A 21,654-nucleotide genomic window follows, 5' to 3' on the forward strand; every position below is an offset into this window, starting at 1 on the left:
AGCCAGCTACCTCTGTGGGGTACCCACTCGCCTGTGTCCCAGTGGTAAGAGCCCAGCCGTGGAGGTCCTGGGGGTGGGGGACACACGGAAGGAGGGGGGGGTCCTAGGAGTTGAGCTCCTCCTGGACATAGGTCTCACGTTGAGATTGGCAGGATCTGGGGACTGCAGGGCTGTATAAGTCCCACCCCCATTCTGTACGTGGACGCTGCTGTCACACATCCTCCTGGGGTGCCGAGGCGTGCGAAGAGGCCCTCATGGGCTCTACGGGGATTGATGTGGGGGAGAAAGAGCTGCTGGCCAGGCCAGCATAGGGAGCTGGAGAGCTCTGCGGGCATTACTGGAACACCCCGCCAGGGATGCAGAGCAGCAGGACAAGGCCACGCCTTGGGGGTGGGTGAAGAGGAGACAGGCTGGGGGAAGAGACGGTCGGGAGGGGGCACTGACTTGCCTAGCCGACCCACTCAAAATTGGACTCGTTTGCATCAAACATTTCAACGTCTCCGTGGGTATTTACGGTAGGGTATGTGCATGCTTGGATACATGCACACACAAGACACCCCTGCGTCCCTTGCTGCAGAACTCGGCCCTAGGATGAGCTGTCACATGCACGCTACCCCCCCCCGAGCTCATCTTGTCTGGCGGCCGAATCGCACTGACTCCCGAGAGTCACTCCTGACCCAGACCCCTCTGTTCCCAGACCTTCGGGACCCCCTCCCCGCCCTGCCCCGAGTAGCTGGGTGCGAAGCCATTCTGGGTACGGAAGATGCAGCCAGGCACCAGCCCAGGTCACCACTCAGCAACAGTGCAGCATTTGCATCGGCCGTCGCTGCAGCATCAAACAGGGACAGATGTGCGGGGTCTGAGAGCCCACGGGGTCCTCTCCTGTCACACCAGTCTCAGGGCACTGGATCAGGACAGCCCCAGCACCGAAGGGTGGAGCCCCCACCCCGACTCCCCCACCTGCACCCTCGTTCCGCTCAGAGGGAGGTGGGCTCCTCTCGGCCCCCCCCTCTCCGCAGTCCTGGAACAGCTCCCAGCAGCGCCCTCCCCACAGAGCGGCTGGGGAACCCCTCCCCTTTGAGCGACCTCGGCGCCGTTCCCCAGAGCCAGCCCTGCTGACTGTCCCGCGAGGTGAGCCCGGGGCATCGAAACGCTTCACCTATGTCTGTGCATGACCAAGCTGCTGCACATGGATCCAGCTCAGCCCCTCCCCCGGGCCCATTGCCATTACAGGCATCAGCAATACTGCAGCGTGCGTCCAGGCCGCTGGCTAGCCGCCCCTCCGGCACCACGCGCTGCTGGCATGCTCTGCACTCGTGCTGACAAGATGTTATTTCCTCTCCTGCTTAACTCGGGGTCTAACAATCCCGCGTGCCCCCTGCGCAGGAAACACTCGTATCACCCCTGGCCTCGGCGGAGCGCCAGTGACGGGGGCAGGGAGGAAGAGAAGGGGGGGGCGGAGAAGGGAGGGACTGTCTTTGCTTGTCCTGGTGTTAGCAGGATGCCAGAAGGCATCTGCCAGCAGGGTGGGCAGCACAGAGCACTCCACATGCCTGCGGAGACAGCGCCGGGCCCCGGGTTCACATGCCACGCACTGCTGCGGCCTCGGGAATCCCACGGGGGCAAGAAAACGTTTGCACAGGCCACGTGGTGGCAATAGCAGACCATGAAGCACCGGGGCCCGATGCTGCCCCCCACTGCCGTGACAGGGGGCAGCCGTCTGCCTTGTAGAACCCGCCCCCTGCCATCACGGGCATGGGGGAGACGTGGTTGGGTCACGCTGACCCTTCGCTGACTAAACACGCCCAAGACACCGCCTCTGTGCACAGGAAAATGCCCAACAGGACACGCGGGACCCCCCAACCCACCAGAGCCCCACCATGCCCTTCTGAAAGGCGGAGAGACGGGCCTCGCCTCCACTGGGCCCTGCCGGCCGATAACCAATGGTTCTGCTGGGGGGTCGGGGAGAGGAGTCCTGAGTGAGGGGCCTGGCTGATCACATCTGCCATGGCCAGACCGCGAGGAGAGATAGTGCCTCTCCAAGGGCTGGCGCCCACGCCATGGAGGGTTTGCACAAGGGGAGCCTGCGTTTTCCAGCTGCCCCTATGGGCCCCGCCAGACAATCTGAAGAGCGCAGAGGGAGGCTGGCCTCAAAGCCAACCCCCCAAAACAGCTCAGCTAAGACTCTAGCTCTTGGGGAAATGGCCAAGCTGGGAGACCACTGAGCACCGTCCTCACGCGCCCCTTCATCACAGCCCCATGAGCTGCTGTCACTGGGGACAGGCCGTGTGCCCTTGGGGGGAGCAGCAGAGCCAGGCCAGCACTTCACAGGGTGCCGGGTGCCTGCAGAACACATGTCTCCATCTGTGTAGCTTAACAAAGAGACGGTGAAAGGGTGACTTGATCACGGGACCTACACGGGGAACAAATATTTAACCTAGCCGAGAAAGGGCTAACGCGATCCAGTGGCTGGGAGTTGAAGCCAGACCAATTCAGACTGGAAATGTACGTTTTTAGTAGTGAGAGTAATTTACCAAGGGTTGCAGTGGATTCTCCATCACTGGCAGTTTTTCAATTGAGATGGGATGTTTCCCTAAAAGCTCTGCTCTGGGAATTATTTGGGGGCTGTTCTCTGGCCTGGGCTATACAGGAGATCAGAGATGAGCACAATGGTTCCTTCTGGCTTTGGAATCTAGGAGTTTATGGACTGACTGAAGGCAGCAGGCTCCAGCCCACAGCGTCGTGCTGCTATAGGTGATGCTTTCGGAGCAGGGACTGTGTTTGTACAGCGCCCGGCACACTGGGGGTCTGCTCCAGGATTGGGGCTCCCAGCCGTTACAATAATACAAAAATGAACAACTATCCCGGCAGTTTTCCGAGGAGCCCCCTCCCACCCATGACGGTGGGGTTAAAGCAGGGTCAAGCATGGACAGAGGGACACAGGGAAGTCCCATCTCCCGTGATCCAAAAGTTTCCAGTCCAGTTTTATTCACCCCACCAGTTACACACCAGCTTCTCCCAGGGGACCGGTTCGTGGCATCGGCCCGGACCAGCTTGGCTGGCTCCCAAGCTGTGCCACCGGCGGCGTGAGCACCCAGACAATGCACAAGGGGGAAAGCACCAAAACACACCACAGGAGTCGTGTCCTTTGGGGAAGGGTGTGGGGCTTACAAAGAGAAGGGGAGCTCGTCTGGAAGGGCCTCGGGGAAAGGAAGAGGCCCCAGCAGCCGGGATGCACCCCTCTGGCAAAGCGTCAGGGCTACGGCAGCATCTGCCTCCCACTCCCCGCTCGTGTCTGGCTTCAGACCAGCTCTGCCTTCGTGCGTCTCTAATGAATATTAATGAGCAGAGGAGGGAAAAAAAATAAATCTGCCTGATCCTTCGATGGCTGCTGCGGTAACGATATGAAATCTAATTATTCGTCCCAATATTTCTAAACCCTCACACTCCGACTGACAGGCTTGGGCGGTTTAGGCCTTATCGCCGCACGGAGCAGAGTGCTCCTAGCGTGATAAACACACACACACACACACACACACACACACACACCGACCCGTACACACAGTTTTTGCTGATGGTGCAGAAAGGATCCTAATTTTTTGTATATATTTAATAATAATAAAAAAAAAAGATGTCATGCCCGGCGCAATCCAAGGTCAGAGGCGGGGGTGGGGCTGTGGAAATGAGGGGGGTTCACCCCTCCCCCCCCGGTATTGGGCAATGGAATATGCTCATCTGTCCCAGACCAGCGATCCCAGTTAGCTGCAAATACTCCCACTGGTTTTTCCTGCCCCCTCCCCCAAACTAGAGGCAATCCCCATCATTGGTGCCCAGGAGGAAGCGAGTCCGGCCTGCCCCTGGGGGAGCCACCTGCCTGTCCCCGTGCTGGGCAGGTGTTTGGAAGGGTTAAATATTCGCCCCAGATACAGGAGTTCTGGCTGCATCTGCGGGGGAGGAGGAATTGTCTCCTGGGCAGAAAAAGATTGGCGTTGTGCCTAGCAGAGTCGCTCTGGGAGGAGGAGGAGCGCGTGCGCTGGTGTCCCATGAGCTGCAGTCTGCGATTGTCCCGGGCGGGTGGGGGGTTGTTGACAGCCCCCGAGTGCCCCAACCCGCCACTGCTGGGACGTAGGGTCCTTGGAGTTACTGCTCTGTATGGAGCCTCCCAGCATCCAACCTGCTCCTGCCTCACAAGCCTCCCTCCATTGCCCAGCGCCTGTGAGCTCCGCCATGGCCCAGGCCACCCGAGCAAACCCCTCTACTGCCACACCAGCCCAATGACCGTCCGACCCCAAACAGGTCCTCACGGCCCGGCCCAGAGACCCTCTGATCCCAACCGGCCCCTGCGACTCGGCCCAGAGACCCCAAACCAGCCCCCATCACCCAGCCCAGAGACCCTCTATCCCAACCGGCCCCTGCGACTCGGCCCAGAGACCCCAAACCAGCCCCCATCACCCAGCCCAGAGACCCTCTGATCCGGGCCGGCCCAGTGACCCCAAACCAGCCTCCCAAACCTGGCCCACAGACCCCAAACCAGCCCCTGCAGCCCGGCCCAGAGACCCCAAACCAGCCCTCATGGCTCAGTCCAATGATCCTCCGACCCCACACCGGCTCCCGCAGCCCAACCCAGCGACTCTCTGATCTCAAACGGGCCCCCGCGACCCAGCCCAGTGACCCTCTGACCTCACATTGGCCCCCACAGCCTGGCTCAGCAACCCTCCAATCCCAAACCGGCCCCCATGGCCCAGCCCAGGAACCCTCTGATCCAAACCAGCGACCATCCAACCCCAAACCGGCCCCCGTGGCCCAGCTCTGCGACCCTTCAACCGCAAACTGACCCCTGAAGCCCAGCCCAGCAACCCCAGACTGGCCTCCATGACCCAGCCCAGCCCAGCCCCCCTCCTACCGCAAATCGGCCTCCATGGCCTGGGCCACCCTCCTACCCCAAATTGGCTCTGTGACCCTCTGACCCAAACCGTCCCCCGTGGCCCAGCCTAGCGACCCCAAACTGACCCCCGTGGCCCAGCCCAGCGACCCCGAACCATCCCCCACGGCCCGGCCCAGTGACCCTCCCACCCCGGCTCCCAAGTAACCCTACAACAACACACCGTTCCCCACGGTCCCACATAAAGTGACCCCCCCCCCGCCCAGTGCTGCCGAGGGAGCAAGCAACAGCCATGCGCATACACAACGGAGGGGAACCGGCTAGTTCAAGGAGCAGCCCCTGCCTGTGAGAAATCCCCCCGCCCCCACATTTACACGGGTTTGGTCTAAATGGCTCGTCCCTCTCCTGCACCCCCATCTCCCCAAATTCAGCAGGGCTCAGCCCAGGCCCAGTCTCCCTTTGTGTCCTGGCACAATGCTGGGGAAGGATCGGGGAGGAGCGAAGCCGCCCGTCCCCTCTGCCTGATGAGCGCTGGCCGCCTGGCATGGCTCCCCCTTCACATGCCCCGCGTCTAGGCTGACTAGGTAGCAAGGGTGAATAATCAGGACGGGGGTGGGGGGTAATAGGAGCCCATATAAGAAAAAAGCCCCAAATATCGGGACTATCCCTATAAAATCGGGACAACTGGTCACCCTACCCCCATCACAGGGCCATGCTGTGCCTCGGTCCCCCCCCAGCTGCCCGGTGGCTCTCACAACCCTCCTTGTTTTTCTCTTAACAATGAGGTCAGTGTCTCGATTCTGAACCGGCCCCGATAACCATCAGAAACCCTATCTGCGCAGCATCCGCTCGCTCGCAGAGCTTTATCTGGGGCAGCGCCGACCCCTCGCTCCGCCACTCAGACACCAGCAGGCACGCCGGGGGGGCAGGGAGAGGAGTTAGCCATTAACTTTGGGCCGGGGCTGTGCAGGGCTTTGGGGCAGGGAGACACCTGGGTGGGGGAAGGAGAGGAGAAGAAGGATGCAGGCAAGGCAAGCCCAGGCCCTGTTACAGCAAGCAGCCTGGTAAGCCCCTGGAGCTGGGCCGGGCAGCTCTGTGGTTCACAGACACCGGTCCAGGCTGGCTCTGACAGCACTGCAGAGAATGGGCAACGAATAGACAACACCCTTATGCGCACCCCTTAGCACAATAGGGCCAGCAACATTGCCTGGGCGGGGAGCAGAGCCCAGGCTTGGGTCCAACCCCCTGCCAGACTCAGACGGCTGGATGGCATCTTGCCTGAATGGCGGTGGCCCATGAGCCGGCCCTGCAGGGCTCATAAGCAGAGTGGGACTCCTGGATTCCTTGTGTCCCAGGCAGAGGAGTAACTCCAGCAGTGGAGACATGCCAGGGCTTTTATCTATGGGGGTAGTGGGCCACCCCTCCCTAGCCAGGTTCCTCTCCAGGGGGGCTGCGGGCCAGGCTGGTTACATGGCAATGACAAGGTGCAGGACTTTGCTTTGTCCTGCTAAGGGAGAGGGGAGCCCTGCCCAGTTAGCGCCTGAGGGGAGGCAGTGTCGCCTAGTGGCTCTAGCACTGGCCTGGGACTCCGGAGAACTGGGTTCTAATCCCAGCACTGCCACCGTCCGATTCTGGACAAGTCACTGCCCCATTCTGTGCCTCAGTTTCCCCCATTTTACAGCTGACGCCGGCCTCCTTTTTACGGCGGCTGGAGATCGACAGACAAGAAGCGCTGTGTCCGCAGCACAGCTCACGGTTAGTATTATTAGGTGGAAAGTTGGGCTGGCCCAGGCTGCACTTCGCATGGCTTGAGCGGACGGCCATGGCCAGCGACAGTGACAGTGGAGATGGCTTGTGGTGCATCTACAACAGCAAGGTGACGGGAGCAGGGAGTCCCTCTGAAGAGCACTTGCTGTTTGGATGTCACTGTAAACATTGGGGGCACCCATGTTTACCCCAGCAGCCAGTGCAGCCTGCCCCAGAAACTTGGCTGGCCCGGAGTTCCCAAAGCAGCTCGGAACTATGCTCCAGCCAAGCGTGACGTCCCCCCAGCAGCCTCCCCGCAGGTCGGGCCCAACAATCAGAGCGAGACAGACAAGCCAGGCCCGGAGCATGCGCCCCGCGGCTTGTCCCCGGGCAGGATGGCAGCCTGTAACCAGACGCTCCGGGGAGGCCGTGCCTTGTTCTTCCTCCCCCCTCCTCAAAAACAACAAAGGAAAATCGACTGAAGGGCGATAGTCACTATCAGGGATGGAGCTGCGATTCCTTCCTCAGTTCTCTGGGCAGAGATAGGAAGGGAGGCGAGCGGCAGAGAAAAGCAGGGCTGGAAATCATCAACGCGGCTCGATAAGGGAGCTGCTGAAATGGGAGCAAAAATATTTAGACAATAAATGAAGTATCCGAAAAGCCGCGCGTATCTTTAAGGAATCAATCATCCTGTACCGGGTGTCTGGACATACGGCGCCAAAGGAGAGATAGCTGCTGAAATGGAGAGATAAGGGTTAATCAAGGATTTAATTCGGCAAAGATAAACAGGGCCGGAGCTAAAAAAAAAAGAGAGAGAGAGAGAAAGACACAGCCAAGACTCTTTGTCCCAATATTTCTTGCAAGAACCTTAAAGTTCTGGACGATCCCACCGCCCCCTCCCAGCTTCTGAAGATACGGTGGGGCCTGGCCAAGCCCCCGCAGCGTCGGGCCAAGGCTGGGAGGGAAATCCATGGAGGGCACAGCTGTCGCCTCAGCCCGTCCTGCTGGAGAGGGTGCTGTCTCTGTAAGCTGGGAATCCGCCTCCCCGCGGAGGAGTCGCTGAGCTCCCAGCGAGCCAGCCTGGGCCGTGAGACACAGACGGCACTGCCAGGGCGAGTCAAGCGTCGGGACGGCTTACTGGGCAGGTTTCACCCGGGCTCCCAATCCCGCAGCAAGGACATCTGTTTCCAGCAGCATGTCTGGGTCAGAGGAGGCTGGGGTGGGGGAAAGCCAAGCCATTCCTGCTAGCTTATCCACCGCTCTGCACCCCACTTCCAAGCTGGCTTTTCCCCGGTCCTCCCAGTCCATGGAGAAAGGCAGATACTTCTTAGGCTGGCAGCCCCCAGAGCCCGTAAGCTCCTGGCAGACGGCGGGCACCATGCAGATAAAATAATGAGTGGGCTGAATGCAGCCCACTTGGGACAGGGGCCTGGAGGCACTGGCTTTATGCCAGGTCTGCCAGTCTGCTCCCACTTTGTACCACCGCCCTTCCCCGGCCTAATGGCCAGAGCTGCAGATGCATCTTCCAGAGAGGAGAGTGGAACACGGTCCCCTTGGAGTCACCAGGGCTGCCCCCTGACTGGTTGATGCAGCCATCTGTGACTCCCTGGGATGTTCCTATCCACCCCCCAGCGGCAGTTCTGTGCTGCTCCTCACCCCACGCCCAGTGCAGCGCTCGGCTCTTCCTGGGTTCCCAGCATCACCCCCCCACCACAGCAGAAAGGCACCTTGGGTACCACGCGAGCCGGGCAGGTGGCGGGCAGAGTCTGGCCAGGCACACGAGGACCCACTGGGACCACGACAGCCACAGGCCCCCAACTCACACTGGTAACTCACAGCCAGGGAGCCTGGCTTGGTTCATTAAAGCAGGTGACTGCTACAAACAGTCTCTAGCCCTCCCCCGCGTCTCACCCCCGTGTGTGTTTATGATACCGTACAGCACTCATTGCACTGTCCATCCACGAAGCGCCGTGATTTCCAAACACTCTACATAAAGCCTCGGACATCGCACTCCGATGTGGGCAGGTCAAGGGCGTCATCTCAATATTAGTCCTGGGGAAACTGAGGTAGAGAAGTGACATAACCGAGGTCACCCTCTGAGTCAGTGGCAGGGTCAGGATTAGAATTTGCAACCCACAGGCACAAAGCTGTTCTGCATCCCTGCACCCTCTCAGGTAGGACACCAAGCCTGAGCCAAAAGGTCCGCGTCCCTTCAGCCCCCTGGGAACTGAGACCCCACGACTGCCCTCCTGGAAGGCATCACTGTTGTGCGTCTGGCTCTTTTATTTTCCAGTGGCAACTGGGTTCCAAACTCTGTGTTCGTGCTAGTTCTGTGCAGAAACCCGGCTTGCAGTTTAGATCGATCTTTGTATAGCGCCCGTGATCTTTGTTAGGCCATCCCTCTCTCCAGGAACCTTTCGACACCGGCTCCTTCGGTTCCCTCAGACCAGAGGAGAAGCCCTGCATGGTCAGAGACATGCCCCATGACAACGGACACACAACAACAGTAGGTGGATGTGCAACTTCAGCTGGCAGTTACGCACGCATTCGCTTGAAAATATGGACCATGACGTTCCATAGACGAGACAAGAAGAGTACGTTACCAAAGCATCGCAAGTTCTACAGTCATACATGCGCCTCCTACCCTCCCCCGGGCCAGAACAGGGCGAACTATTAGCAGTGAACAATCTCTTTGTTGACTTTGGCCGTTGATTTTGTGTGTGAATTGCCTGGCTCAGCTCCCAGGAGTTTGGGTGCACTGGCAGCTACTGGACAAATGTCCAATGGAAAAACCACATTGTCCACAAACTTCACTGCGAGGATCCAGCAGTCGCTGTTTGAACCGGGAACAGTTCGGCCTGGCCACAGGTCACACGGCACTGGTTCAGTTCCCAGATTGGATGCACGTAACTCCGAGTACCTGGCAATTGTGTATTTGCAGGGCTGGGGCGGCCGAGGCTCCCAAGTGTGCAGAGAGACCTGACGCGGTGAACGGGACGTGTGCCGCTGAGAGTCCAGCTGCGGGGACGCACTGTGGCACCCTCACTGGGAGCTGGGTGGCGATCACCGAGCCCTTTGGGAATTCCGGGTGGCTTGCCCTGTACTGCAGCCCTGCCTGGGGCATTTTAATAGAGCAGGAGGGGAAAACCTCCCACGGGAAGCTCCCACCCACCGGTCCCCTGGCTCCCTTTTGGGACACACCAATGCCGGGTACGTTCCTTGGTGTGTCTCTCTGGCTGGTCCCTGCGTCTGTGGCAGTCCGGTGCAAGGACTCAGCGCACATCCTGCCAGCCACCCCCCCCCGGCTGCTCTCGGAGAGCGAGAACACAAGCGGCTGAGACAGCCACAGCACGGCCCTTGAAAAGGTGAATGAGCATTGGGGAGCCATTTCTGCACCATTCCCCCGGGTCTAGTCCGCTGTAGGTTCCTGGGGCCAGGGATCTGTAGGTTTGCCAGTCTACGAAGCGCCAAGGGAGCCTGTAGAATCTGGACCCGTGCTGAAGAACGGGAGGCAACAATGGACTGTGCTTGTCGGCAGGAGCCGGCGAATCCCAGGCGTGCTGCTCTGATCCTGGGGCCATTCCTTCCTCGATGTCCCCGAGATCGTACAGGAAGCCCGTGGCATATTCTGCAAGTGCGGACAGAGCTTCCAAGCAGACTAATAAAAGCTTGTGCAGTGCCTGGAAGATCTATCATCCTATGGAACTGGCCAGGCTGAGCACAACGTCACGCGTCTGATCAAGAGTACTACAGAGCAAAGGGCAGAGAGAAGAAATTCTAGTGGGGAGGGGGACATGCTCCCCCCCAGTACATCTGTGCTGAGGGTTAGTGAACTGGGGAGTGGGGGCGCACAGCGAGAGACAACAGGGCGGAACAAGCTTGGCTTGGGTCTCTGCACCACGGACAGCGGTGGATTCAGAAATTAAGCCCAGCAGGTAGGAAGCTCCAGCTAGGATTTCAAAAGAGATCACAGGTCTGTTCATCAGCGCACTTCTAAAGCCTGGTGCTGCGGTGACATAGCCCTGCCAGGGTCTGCGTTAATGAGATGAACGGAACAGGAGAGATGGCAGCTCGTGTCCCGCGCGTGAACGGCCACATTCCGGCACCAAGGAACTGGGCTTTGTGTTATAATTACACCAAGGTGTTTGGAAGGGACTGGGGGAAAAGGGAGTCAGGCATGCACAAGCCTGGGAGACAGCCAGTGCGGTGGGAAAAGCAAACCTTAAGCCTTGTGCCAAACTGCAGCTTGGGGACAGAACCAGGATGACTTTGTCGTAACGGTTTATCAGCAAGAATAAATGCAGCCCATCCATCATCTTGACCAGACCTGTGCAGTGGGCCCGGCCTTTTCTCAAGGGGGGCTGTGTGCGTGAGAAGTTAACTCACGGAGGGACAGAGCAATTCTCAAGAGCCTGCCAAAGTGAGCGACGAGTAATCTCATCGCCACGGCCAGCCACAGCTCGCACCAAACCTCGCAAGAAAGGCTTCCAAAGAGGTGACCGATGCCTCGCAAGAAGACATTTTCCAGGCACCAGCTGTGACCACAGAAGACTAAAGCGTATGTCAGCCGCGGTGCTTCTCCAGGGGACGGGTGCGCGCGTGTGAGGGAGGGAGATACCAGTTGAGACAGTCACTGAGGAACAGCGCATCCACAGTGCACAGATTGTGGTAGGGAGAGAAATTCCTGCCAGAGTCTAGATCTGGAGCCAACTAACTCTTCCCTTCCGACCCCCCCCCCCTTTGGAAGAGATTTACATCCCATTTCCACCACCATTTTAAACAAGCAAACAGGAGAGAATTCGCTGGCACCCTTTAACTGACAGTGTATGGAGAGTTAAAATGGCCTCTCCCTAGAGAGGGTCTAGCGGACTACATGCTGAATGGGGAGCTCTTGGACAGAGCTGGCTTTTCCTAGATTTCTTGGCGGGGAAAAGGGTTTGATTAAAAAAAATAAATCAAAACAATGATTGATAGTTCCCATTGGCTGAAACCCGGGGTTACAGCACGTGAGATTGACGATAGCCATGCAGAAACTGTCCATGGCAAAGACAATGGTTCATGGGATTTTTTGTTTGGGGAAGGGGGGAAAAAGCCCTTTTTTAAATGAAAAGAAGGTTGGTTTGAAAACTTGGGGTCAGTGCTGCCCCCTGCAGGCCAAGCCCAACTCTGGCGGCTCTTGGTGCCCCAGCTGCCCCACTCTTGGGGTTGTGAGGAGCCCTCCAGGGGTCTCTGTGGACAGGCAGAGGGATCCCACACCCTGACCAGCCAGTCTCCGCTGGGGCCTGTTTGTAGCTGCTCTCCGCACTGTTCTTGCCTAGGAGCTTCAACCTCCTGAACGAGACATTCCAGGCTGCATCTCTATGGCTAGGACCATTCCAGGAGCCACCACTGTTACCTGGACAGAACCCCTGGAGATACCAGAGCCAGCCAGGAGCACGACAATGCCTGCGTTCCTCCAGCTCGTTCCATGGTGCAGCCTTGTCAGTCTTAAGTGCTGGTAACCAGGGCATTTGCTGATATGTAAATAAGGCAACATACTTGCAAATATGTAAATCAGGGCCACAAGTCATTTGCATAAAATCTCTGCACCGTCAGCCTTAACACGGACGGACATCTCGCATGCATTTTATGAAGGAATAAAAAACGGACAGCGACAGCACTGGACAAAGTACCATCATCCCTGAGCTGGTCTGGAGACGCCACACCAAGGAAACCCCAGAGTGCTGCTGTAGGGCCGCGAGGGGTGGTTCTCCCATGGAGGGGACAGACCTAGTCCTTCTTGGTGGGGACAGAGGCACTGGCAGACCTCGCCCAGACCAGCTGCATGGGGCCCAAACAATGGGAGCACAGAGTGGTTCTTACCGTCTCGCTCTGCCCTGGAGAAGCCGGCTCGCTGTGGATATTCCCTGGGTACGGCCCCCAGGACAACCCCTCCGGCAGGCTCCGCCTAGCACGCACTCTGCTCTCCCCCTCCAGTGCGACCAGCTCCAGCTCATCTGGGGAGAGAGAGGACAAGAGGAGGGTGAGAGAGGGGCCTGGATTCACCCTGCTGCCCCACAGCATTCAAAGGGCATGGCAGTAACCCGTCAAAGCCAAGCCCAACCGAAGAGCACTGCTCGCCTTCCAGACTACAAATGGTCCCCGTTAAACAGGAACAAAGTCAGAGCTTTGCTCGGCGATTTAAATACACGTAAGTAACCGACTTCTCATGGGACCTGCAGCCCATCGGGAAGCAGGTGAGCATTGGAGCCTGTTTGCAGGAGATTTCCAGGTAGTTTGGTGGAGTCGAGAGATTCTCAGTGAAGAGAAGGATCAACTTCTGGGTGCTTTGCTGCATGGAATCAGCAGCCCTTCCTGTTGATCAGGCACTGCGTTCTCTTTCAATCTGAGCGACATGTCAATTCCCTCTGGAAATGTCTAGGGACTAACTAGGTGTGGCTGAGGGAGGGAATGTGTGTAACATGGATACGCAGCTGCCTAAAAGAGAAATGCACAAAACCCAACAGTGCTTGCGTTCTGCATAGCTGGGGCAGATGGGGACAGAAATATCTTCTGGGTCCAAGGCAAGCCACCCTTTGCAATTCAGAAGCTGGAGTGGAGGAGACTGGGTTGGTCACAGGGGAGAAGAGGGAGAGCTCGCACACGCATGGGGAGGGTGGAGCCAATAAGCTGGAGAACCGGGCTGAAATCAAGGGAATCAAGCGATGGCTGAATGCACACAGGAAGGCACAACGAGATGGGTGGGGTGGGCAGCACTGTAGGATAGGAGCTGGGGGCGTCGTGGTGGGCAACATCTGAAGGTGAGTCGATGCAGAGGTCAAGACTCTTAAGAAGTAGTTTCGGGTGCTGCTGCCGGGGCACAAAGCATCAGTCCAGGTCAAGTCCAAAAGGCCTCGTCTACAGTGCGACTTTTGAGCAAGTTGGCTCTAGCCAGGTGCAGACGGGAGATTGGCATTTCTAACCACTGTGGTGTGCAAACGTGAGCAGGACGTTACCTGGTGGTAAGGACACCTGAGGCCAGTCTACGGCAGTGCCCCCGTCTTTGCTGGCACAATAACGGCAGAGCTGCAATAATTCTCAGTCTAGTACCAGCCCCAGGCAAACAGTGCGATCTAGCAAGGCCTCTTCCCCGGTGCTGGAGCAGGGAGGGTCCTGCCACTTCCCCTGTTCCCATGTAAAGCCATCCTGAAACACAGAAACCTAAACACACCACTGCTCCAGCCAATGATCGGCAGGAACCATCTTTCCACTCAAGGCAACAGCAGGGAATTGCTTCAAATTCAGGAGGCAGCCCAGGCTCTAGGAAGGGATTGTGTGTGTAAATGCAGGGACTCACGCTCACGTGCGGGGGATCAGACTGATCAGTACATATTTGGGGTTGGGGTCCTGCAGGGGTCAGTCCTGGGTCCGGTACTATTCAGTATTGTCATTCATGACTTCGATAACAGAGTGGAGAGTATGCTTATAAAATCTTCAGCTAACACCAAGCTGGGAGGGGTTGCTAGCACTTTGGAGGACAGGATTAGAATCAAAATGACCTGGACAAATAAGAGAATTGGTCTGAAATCAACCAGCTGAAAGGCAATATAGAAAAGTGCAAAGTACTTCACTTAGGAAGGAAAAAATCAAACACACCAACAAAATGGGGGCTAACTGGCCAGGCGGGAGTACTGCTGGAAAGGATCTGGGGGTCACAGCGAATCACAAATTGAATACAAGTTGTGACGAAGCGGTTCTGGTGGGACCCAACTGAGAGTGCCAACTCAGGACAAATTGCTTAAACAGGGCAGTTACAGCCCAAGGCTGGGGTTTTTCCACCTCTAAGGCAAACCAAACCAGCCAGACTAAGAGGACTTTGGTCTCACCCCACTGGCTAACCACAAGTCTCACAAGCAATTTCCTTAGACACTCCAGTTTCCCAGTATCACCACCAGTGCCACTCGTTATGGGGACAAATGGTATGAAACCAATACCCCAATAAAAGAAAAATAGGTTCTCCTGATCCCAAAGGACCAAGCCCCAGACCCAGGTCAATATACAAATCAGATCTTACCCACAAATCACGCTGTTGCCAATCCCTTAGAATCTAAAATCTAAAGGTTTATTGATAAAAGAAAAAAGATAGAGAAGAGAGTTAGAATTGGTTAAATGGAATCAATTACATCCAGCAATGGCAAAGTTCTTGGTTCAGGCTTGTAGCAGCGATAGAATAAACTGCAGGTTCAAATCAAGTCTCTGGAACATCCCCAGCTGGGGTGGGTCATCAGTCCTTTGTTCAGAGCTTCAGCTTGTAGCAAACTTCCTCCAGAGGTATGAAGCAGGATTGAAGACAAAATGGAGATGAGGCATCAGCCTTATATAGTCTTTTCCAGGTGTAAGAACACCTCTTTGTTCTTACTGTGGAAAATTACAGCAAAATGGAGTCTGGAGTCACATGGGCCAGTCCCTGCATACTTTGCTGAGTCTGAAGGCATATTTGCCTTCTCTCAATGGGTCCATTGTATAGCTGATGGTCCTTAATGGGCCATCAAGCAGGCTAGGCAGAGCTAATCCCAGCTTGTTTGGGATGTCACCCAGAAGCATAGCATAAGTTTGCCATACAGACAGTATAGAGCCAATATTCATAACTTCAACTACAAAACTGATACACACATATAGACAGCATAATCATAACCAGCCAACCATAACCTTGTCTTAGACACCCCATCTGACCCCCTTTATACAAGGTTTGGGTGCCACTACAGGACCTTGGTTGCAACAATGATCTATATGGTCCCAGTTTATGTCAATAACGTCACACAGGTCAACAAGGTGATGCTGTTGCGAAAAAAGGCTACTATCATTCTGGGGTGTATTAACAGTAGGGTTACCATATTTCAGCGAGCAAAAAAGAGGACGGGAGAAGCCCCGCCCTAGCCCCGCCCCTGCCCCTCCCACTTCCCGCCCCCCCTGACCTCCCAACCCTCCCCCCGTTCCTTGTCCCCTGACTACCCCCTCCTGGGACCCCTGCCCCTAACTGCCCCCCAGGACTATCTAAGCCTCCCTGCCTCTTGTCCCCTGACTGCCCCAACCTTTATCCACACCCCCACCCCCAGACAGACCCCTGGGACTCCCACGCCCCATCCAACCACTCCCCACCCCCTGACAGCCCCCCCCCCCAGAACTCCCAACCCATCTAAACCCCTCTGCTCCCTGTCCCGACTGCTCCGATCCCTCTCCCCACTCCTGCCCCCTGACAGCTCCCCCCCAGAACTCCCAACCCATCTAAACCCCTCTGCTCCCTGTCCCCTGACTGCTCCGATCCCTCTCCCCACTCCTGCCCCCTGACAGCTCCCCCCCAGAACTCCCAGCCCCCTACCCCCCCGCTCCTTGTCCCCTGACTGCCCCCTCCTGGGACCCCTGCTCCTAACTGCCCTCCAGAACCCCACCCCCTACCTAAGACTCCCTGTTCCTTGTCCCCTAACTGCCCCCTCCTAAGACCCCCCCCCCCCAACTGCCCACCAGGACCCTACCCCCTACCTGTACCCTGACTGCCCAAAACTTTCTCCACTCCCCCCAAAAAGCCCCCCCCCGTTTCTTGACTGCCCCCTCCAGAACCTCCCTGCCCCTTCTCCTGCCCCCCTTACCCTGCTGCTCAGAACAGGGTGTTGGGCTCTGTGCGAGCCGGACACGTGGCTGAGCTCCCCAGCACAACAAAACCCGGTCCCTGGCCCTGCACAACAAAACCCGGTCCCTGGCCCGGACCGGGTTGCAGGAGAGAGCTGCCCTTGTATCAGCACAAAGTGCTCTCGCTCCCGTTTTGCTACGCTGCATGGCAGTAACCGCTCCCAGTTGCAAAAGGGGAGGGCTGCACTTTGTGCTGAGACACTTGCTCAGAATGCAGGGCGGAGCTCCTCTCCAGCTGCTCCGGAGTCCAGCCCGGGACTTCCCTGCAGCCCTCCCAGCCGCTCCGGGGGAGGGGGGAAATCCCGGACATTGTGAGTGCTTTACAAATTCCCCCCGGACGCTATTTTTAGCACAAAAAGGAGGACATGTCCGGGTAAATCCGGACGAATGGTAACCCTAATTAACAGGCATGTTGTATGTAAGACATGGGAGGTATGGTCCTGCTGTATTTGGCACTGGTGAGGCCTCAGCTGGAGTTCTGTGTCCAGTTCTGGGTGCCACACTTGAGCAAAGATGTGGACAAATTGGAGAGAGTCCAGAGGAGAGCAACAAAAATAATAAAAGGTTTAGAAACCCTGAGCACCTATGAGGAAAGGTTAAAAAAACTGGGCATGTTTAGTCTTGCGAAAAGAAGACTGAGTGGGGACCTGATAGTCTCCAAATACATTAAGAGCTGTTACGCAGTGGACAGGGATCAATTGTTCTCCGTGTCCACTGAAGGCAGGGCAAGAAGTCATGGGCTTAATTTGCAGCAAGGGAGATTTAGGTTACGGATCAGGAAAACCTTTCTAACTCTAAGGGTAGTTCAGCTCTGGACCAGGCTTTCAAGGGAGGGTGTGGAATCCCCATCGTTGCAAGTTTTTAAGAACCAGTTGGACAGACACCTGCCAGGGATGGTCTAAGTTTACTTGGTCCTGCCTCAACGCATGGGGCTGGATTTGATGACCTCTCTAGGCCCCTTCCAGCCCTGACATTTCTGTGATTCTATGAAATCATTTTCACCTGGTGCACGTTTCCAGACAGCTTGGATTTGCTTTGCTTTACGCCTTCCTCTGGACCTCTGAGCAGGGATCTCCGAGCTGGGATCTCCTGCTCGGGTCAGGAAAGTGTCCTACAGGTTCGCAGTGGGACTCAGTCTCTCCTATCGGCCTGTTTTTCCACGGCATCTTTCAAATCTAACTCCACATAGCACATTGATTTGCACTAGTTGATGCCTCTCACCATGAAAGAGGCTGTGCCCAGGTGCTCATGTCTGCATCCATGGCAGAGCATGGAGTGAAAAGCCTCGTCCATCATGCACCCTGGCATTCCATCACAAGGGAGGCAGTAGGAGCTATTTCACTTCCGAGAACCCTAAGTCGAGGCAGCTTCAGGGCTTAATGGCCTTGATGATCTGATAAGCTTCTAGGTTTAATGGGTTAGATAACATGTAAATACACTATGAAGGCTGCTCTAAAATGTTTTAACTGCGCCTTTGTCTTTCCAAGTGCAGATAAGATGGCAGCGAACCAACACTCAAATGTGTGCTAAATGGAGGCCCCATCACCCCACTCAGCAGGGTTAAAGTGAAGACGACAGCTATTGAGTCCCCAGAAAACCTGCACCAAGAGAGAGAGAGAGATTCATAGAGTCCAAGGCCAGAAGGGACCATTGTGATCATCTAGTCTGAATTCCTGCATAGCGCAGGCCACAGAACCTCCCCCAAATAATTCCCAGAGCCGAGCTTTTTGAGAAACAGCCCATCTGGTTTTAAAAAATGGCCAGTGATGGAGAATCCACCACAACCCTCGGTAAGTTGTTCCAATGACTAGTTACTTTCACTGTTAAACATTTACACCTTATTTCCAGTCTGAATTGGTCTGGCTTCTACTTCCAACAGTTGGATCCTGTTAGACCTTTCTCTGCTAGATTGAAGAGCCCGTTATCAAGTATGTGTTCCCTGCGTAGGTACTTATAGACTATCAAGTCACCCCTTCACCTTCTCTTTGTTCAGCTAACTCCTGTAATCATTCTCGGGGCTCTTCTCTGAACCCCTCTTCAATTTAGCAACGTCCTTCTTGAATTGTGACCACCAGAACTGGACACAGTGTTCCAGCAGCAGTTGCACCACTGCCCAATAGAGCGGTGAAATAATCTCTCTGCTCCTACTCCAGATTCCCCTGTTTATACATTCAAGGATCGCATTAGCTCTTTTGGCCACAGCGTCACACATTCAGCAGATTATTCACTATGATTTCCAACTCTTTTTTGGAGTCACTGTTTCCCAGGATAAAGTCCCCCATCCCATAAGCATGGCCGACATCCTTTGTTCCTAGAGGTAGACATTGACATTTAGCCGTATTAAAATGCCTATTGTTTGCCTGAGCCCAGCTTAGCAAGCAATCCAAATCGCTCTTCATCAGTGGCCTGTCCTCTTCGTTATTTACCACGCCAATTTTTGCATCATCTGCAAACTTTATCAGTGACGATTTTTTGTTTCTTCCAGGTCATTGATAAAAATGTTAAGTAGCCAAGCACTGATCCCTGCAGGACTCCACTCGCAACACACCCGTTCAAGATATTTCCTTGTTTAGAATGACACATTGAGACCTATCAGTTAGCCAGTTTTTAATCCATTTAATCTATGCCATGTTCGTTTCAGATCGTTCCAGTTTTTTAAATCAAAATGTCGTGGGTACCAAGTCAAACGCCTTACAGAACTGTAAGTATATTACGTCACCACTATTATCTTTATCAATCATACTTGTAATCTCTTAAAAAAAAGATATCCAGTTGGACAGGATCGATTTTCCCAAAACCCATGTTGATTGGCATTAATTCCTTTAATTCTTTATGAATTGAGTCCCAGATCAGCTGCTCCATTATCTTGCCTGGATCAATGTCAGGCTAACAGGCCTATAATTACCCAGGTCATCCAGTTTACTCTTAAAATATTGGCACAACTTTTGTTTTCTTCAGAAACGTCCCCGGTGTCCCAAGGCTTATTGAAAAGCCTGCTGTACATGTAGGCTGCCCTCTTGTGAAGCTGACCTGGCTGTGGCCTGGCCTGGCCTGTCCATGATATGGGCTGGTGACTGTCAATGAAATCAAATCGCTCATTTCGCTCGGAAGACCCATGCAGATTATCCAGGAGGTGGTGGAGGAAAGGCAGAGATTCCAGTCTCTGAGCACTTACTGTGTCAGGAGAGGTACAGAACAGTTCTGCTGTATCGTCCATGGGATCAGGACAGCCTGGATAAGATACCCAACATTGAGCTCCCACCAAAGAGGATAGAACAATAAGGTCATCTTCATGGGAGGGTAGCATCACAGCGTGCACAATGCAGAGACACTCGTATTCCTTGCTGCTCCCAGGAATCTTCCCACAATTCATAATTTATTTAGACTGATCCTGGCCCCCTCTTCATGGCTGGGCCCTCAGCTGGGTTTGAAACCTCTGATCTTCAGAGATGAAAATCTAAGCCTTTATTGTTTGAGCTAAGGGAGCAACTCTATTCACTGCTAGCGGCAATATATTCTTAACCTCTTAAAATGAGCCAGCCTCAGAGGCAGGCAAAGGCCCACGCTTTCCTAAAATTCGCTTTACACTCACTAAAGAGGTACTTTCCAATTGCAATAAACCGGAGGAAAAAAATAAATAAACAGAGACTCCATAGACCACGTTGGCCAGATTTTCCTGGTTAGGGGTACGCAATTATACCCACATTTATGCACACCTAATTTGCATATGCACATAGAGCACTAACACACACACACTCAGAGCCACTTACAACCCCACATCAGGTGTTTGTATGCCCAGCTCCCACAACCTGGCCCTGGATCGGTCTAATGCAGAGTTGAATGTTGAAACATTCTGGACCGAGATTTGTCCGTGCTCCCTCTCAGCTATTAAAAGACACTCAATGTTGGCAAGGTCTCCCCTACCTGCCAGCTCCTTTTCCTGCCTGGCTCTGCCTCTCCAGTCTATCATGTCTTTCGATGGCATCATTCGCCCCACTGGAAATTCAGCCCAGCCGTGGGATCCGGCAGGCCAAGGGGAGGAGGCGGTGCTTGCCTGAAGGCAAGTTGCTTTAGAATTAGAAACACCGTGAGGCACAAATATTGTGCCGGCTGGAGAGCTCCGAGCCTGATGAGGGGTTTATTACCCAGCGGGTCTCTCTGCACTCAGGGTGTTGGCAGCTCAATGTCTGTATCCTCAGTGCTAGGGTTATTTCAGGAGAATTACGGCACCACGGGGCATCATCCACGAGAGAATGCCTGGCTAGGAGGGGCTGATTAATCTGAGCTGGTCCTCGGTCCACCCCAGACTCAGCTGCCTCCTTCTAGATCTTATCTCCATGATCTACGAACCTTGCAGAAGAGCAGAGGTGCTGCTTCCGCCTGGGGACTGCCCAAGCTCTAACCGTTGTGATGTCCGAGAGCCTCGCACACAGCGCCGCTGGGAGGGCGGAATCACCGTCCCCGCTGTATGGGAAGGTGTTTCAGCACCTCCCCCGGTGCAGTGTTTTTGGGATCACGCTCCTCCAGGCCTCATGGGCAGCAGCAGCCACCAGGCAGCTCCAAGGCCAACACAGATGTGTGTCCTTTCAACACGGTTGCTTGGTGAGGTCCCCGGCGCCTGGTGCCTAAGCCGGCCCTTTGGCTTGTGGGCTGGGGCTCCCATGGATCGTATCAGTCCAAAGCTGCCTTCCCGGCCGGCCACTGGAGCCTGTGATGAGAAAACCGCCCCCAGTTCTATTTCGGAGCCCCCGTCCACATGGGGCTACCTCCCCCAATCACCCCACCCCTGCTCCCCTCCGCTCTGACCGCTGACGAGGAGTGAGCTTTAGCAGAGGGAAGCCCCTCTTCAGACCTGTTATAGCTGGGTGTGGCTTTGCTTTCTGGGGGTGGGGTTAAATATAGCCTCCAGCACGGGGGTGACTGGCTGATTGGCTGGGGGATCAGAAGCATCTTTCTGGTAGCTGTCAGAGAACCTTCCAGGTCTGCTCTCTCCACTTTTCTCCCCGAGGGTGGCTCTGATCCGAGAGGTGTCTCTCCCTCCGAAGCGTGGGATCAGCCCAGAAGGTGCGAGCCGAACCCCCTCTACCCGCAAGCTGTTGGCAGAAGAGGTGACGTCCGGAGAAGCCAGCCCCTCTCGTTTCCGCCATAGTTCAGTGCAGGATGGTCCACTGCTCAAGCTCACACAGCGCGGGGGGCAGTGGCGGCTATAGGACCCAGGAGTCCTGACTCTGTTCTGTGCATGACTAGCTAATGCTTCTCTCAGACATTATCCTCCTAGAGGCCAAAGGGACTCAGGCTACATTTGTATCTTAGGGTTTATCCTGATTTAGGAAATTAACACGGTGATGGTGCTGGCCGTC

The 21,654-nt window shown here is 55.5% G+C and overlaps 1 protein-coding gene across 1 annotated transcript in view; it reads right to left on the reverse strand.

Annotated features, from left to right (window-relative positions):
• The window catches only part of ZFPM1 (zinc finger protein, FOG family member 1), a 116,189-nt gene that overhangs the window by 9,132 nt on the left and 85,403 nt on the right, over positions 1 to 21,654 (reverse strand). Inside the window, exon 4 of the mRNA XM_054049083.1 lies at positions 12,491 to 12,624. Coding sequence (XP_053905058.1) covers positions 12,491 to 12,624 — 134 coding nt within the window. The remainder of the gene's footprint in view (positions 1 to 12,490; positions 12,625 to 21,654) is intronic.

This window comes from Malaclemys terrapin, chromosome 14 (assembly GCF_027887155.1).
Source record: "Malaclemys terrapin pileata isolate rMalTer1 chromosome 14, rMalTer1.hap1, whole genome shotgun sequence".
Taxonomy (NCBI): Eukaryota; Metazoa; Chordata; order Testudines; family Emydidae; genus Malaclemys; species Malaclemys terrapin.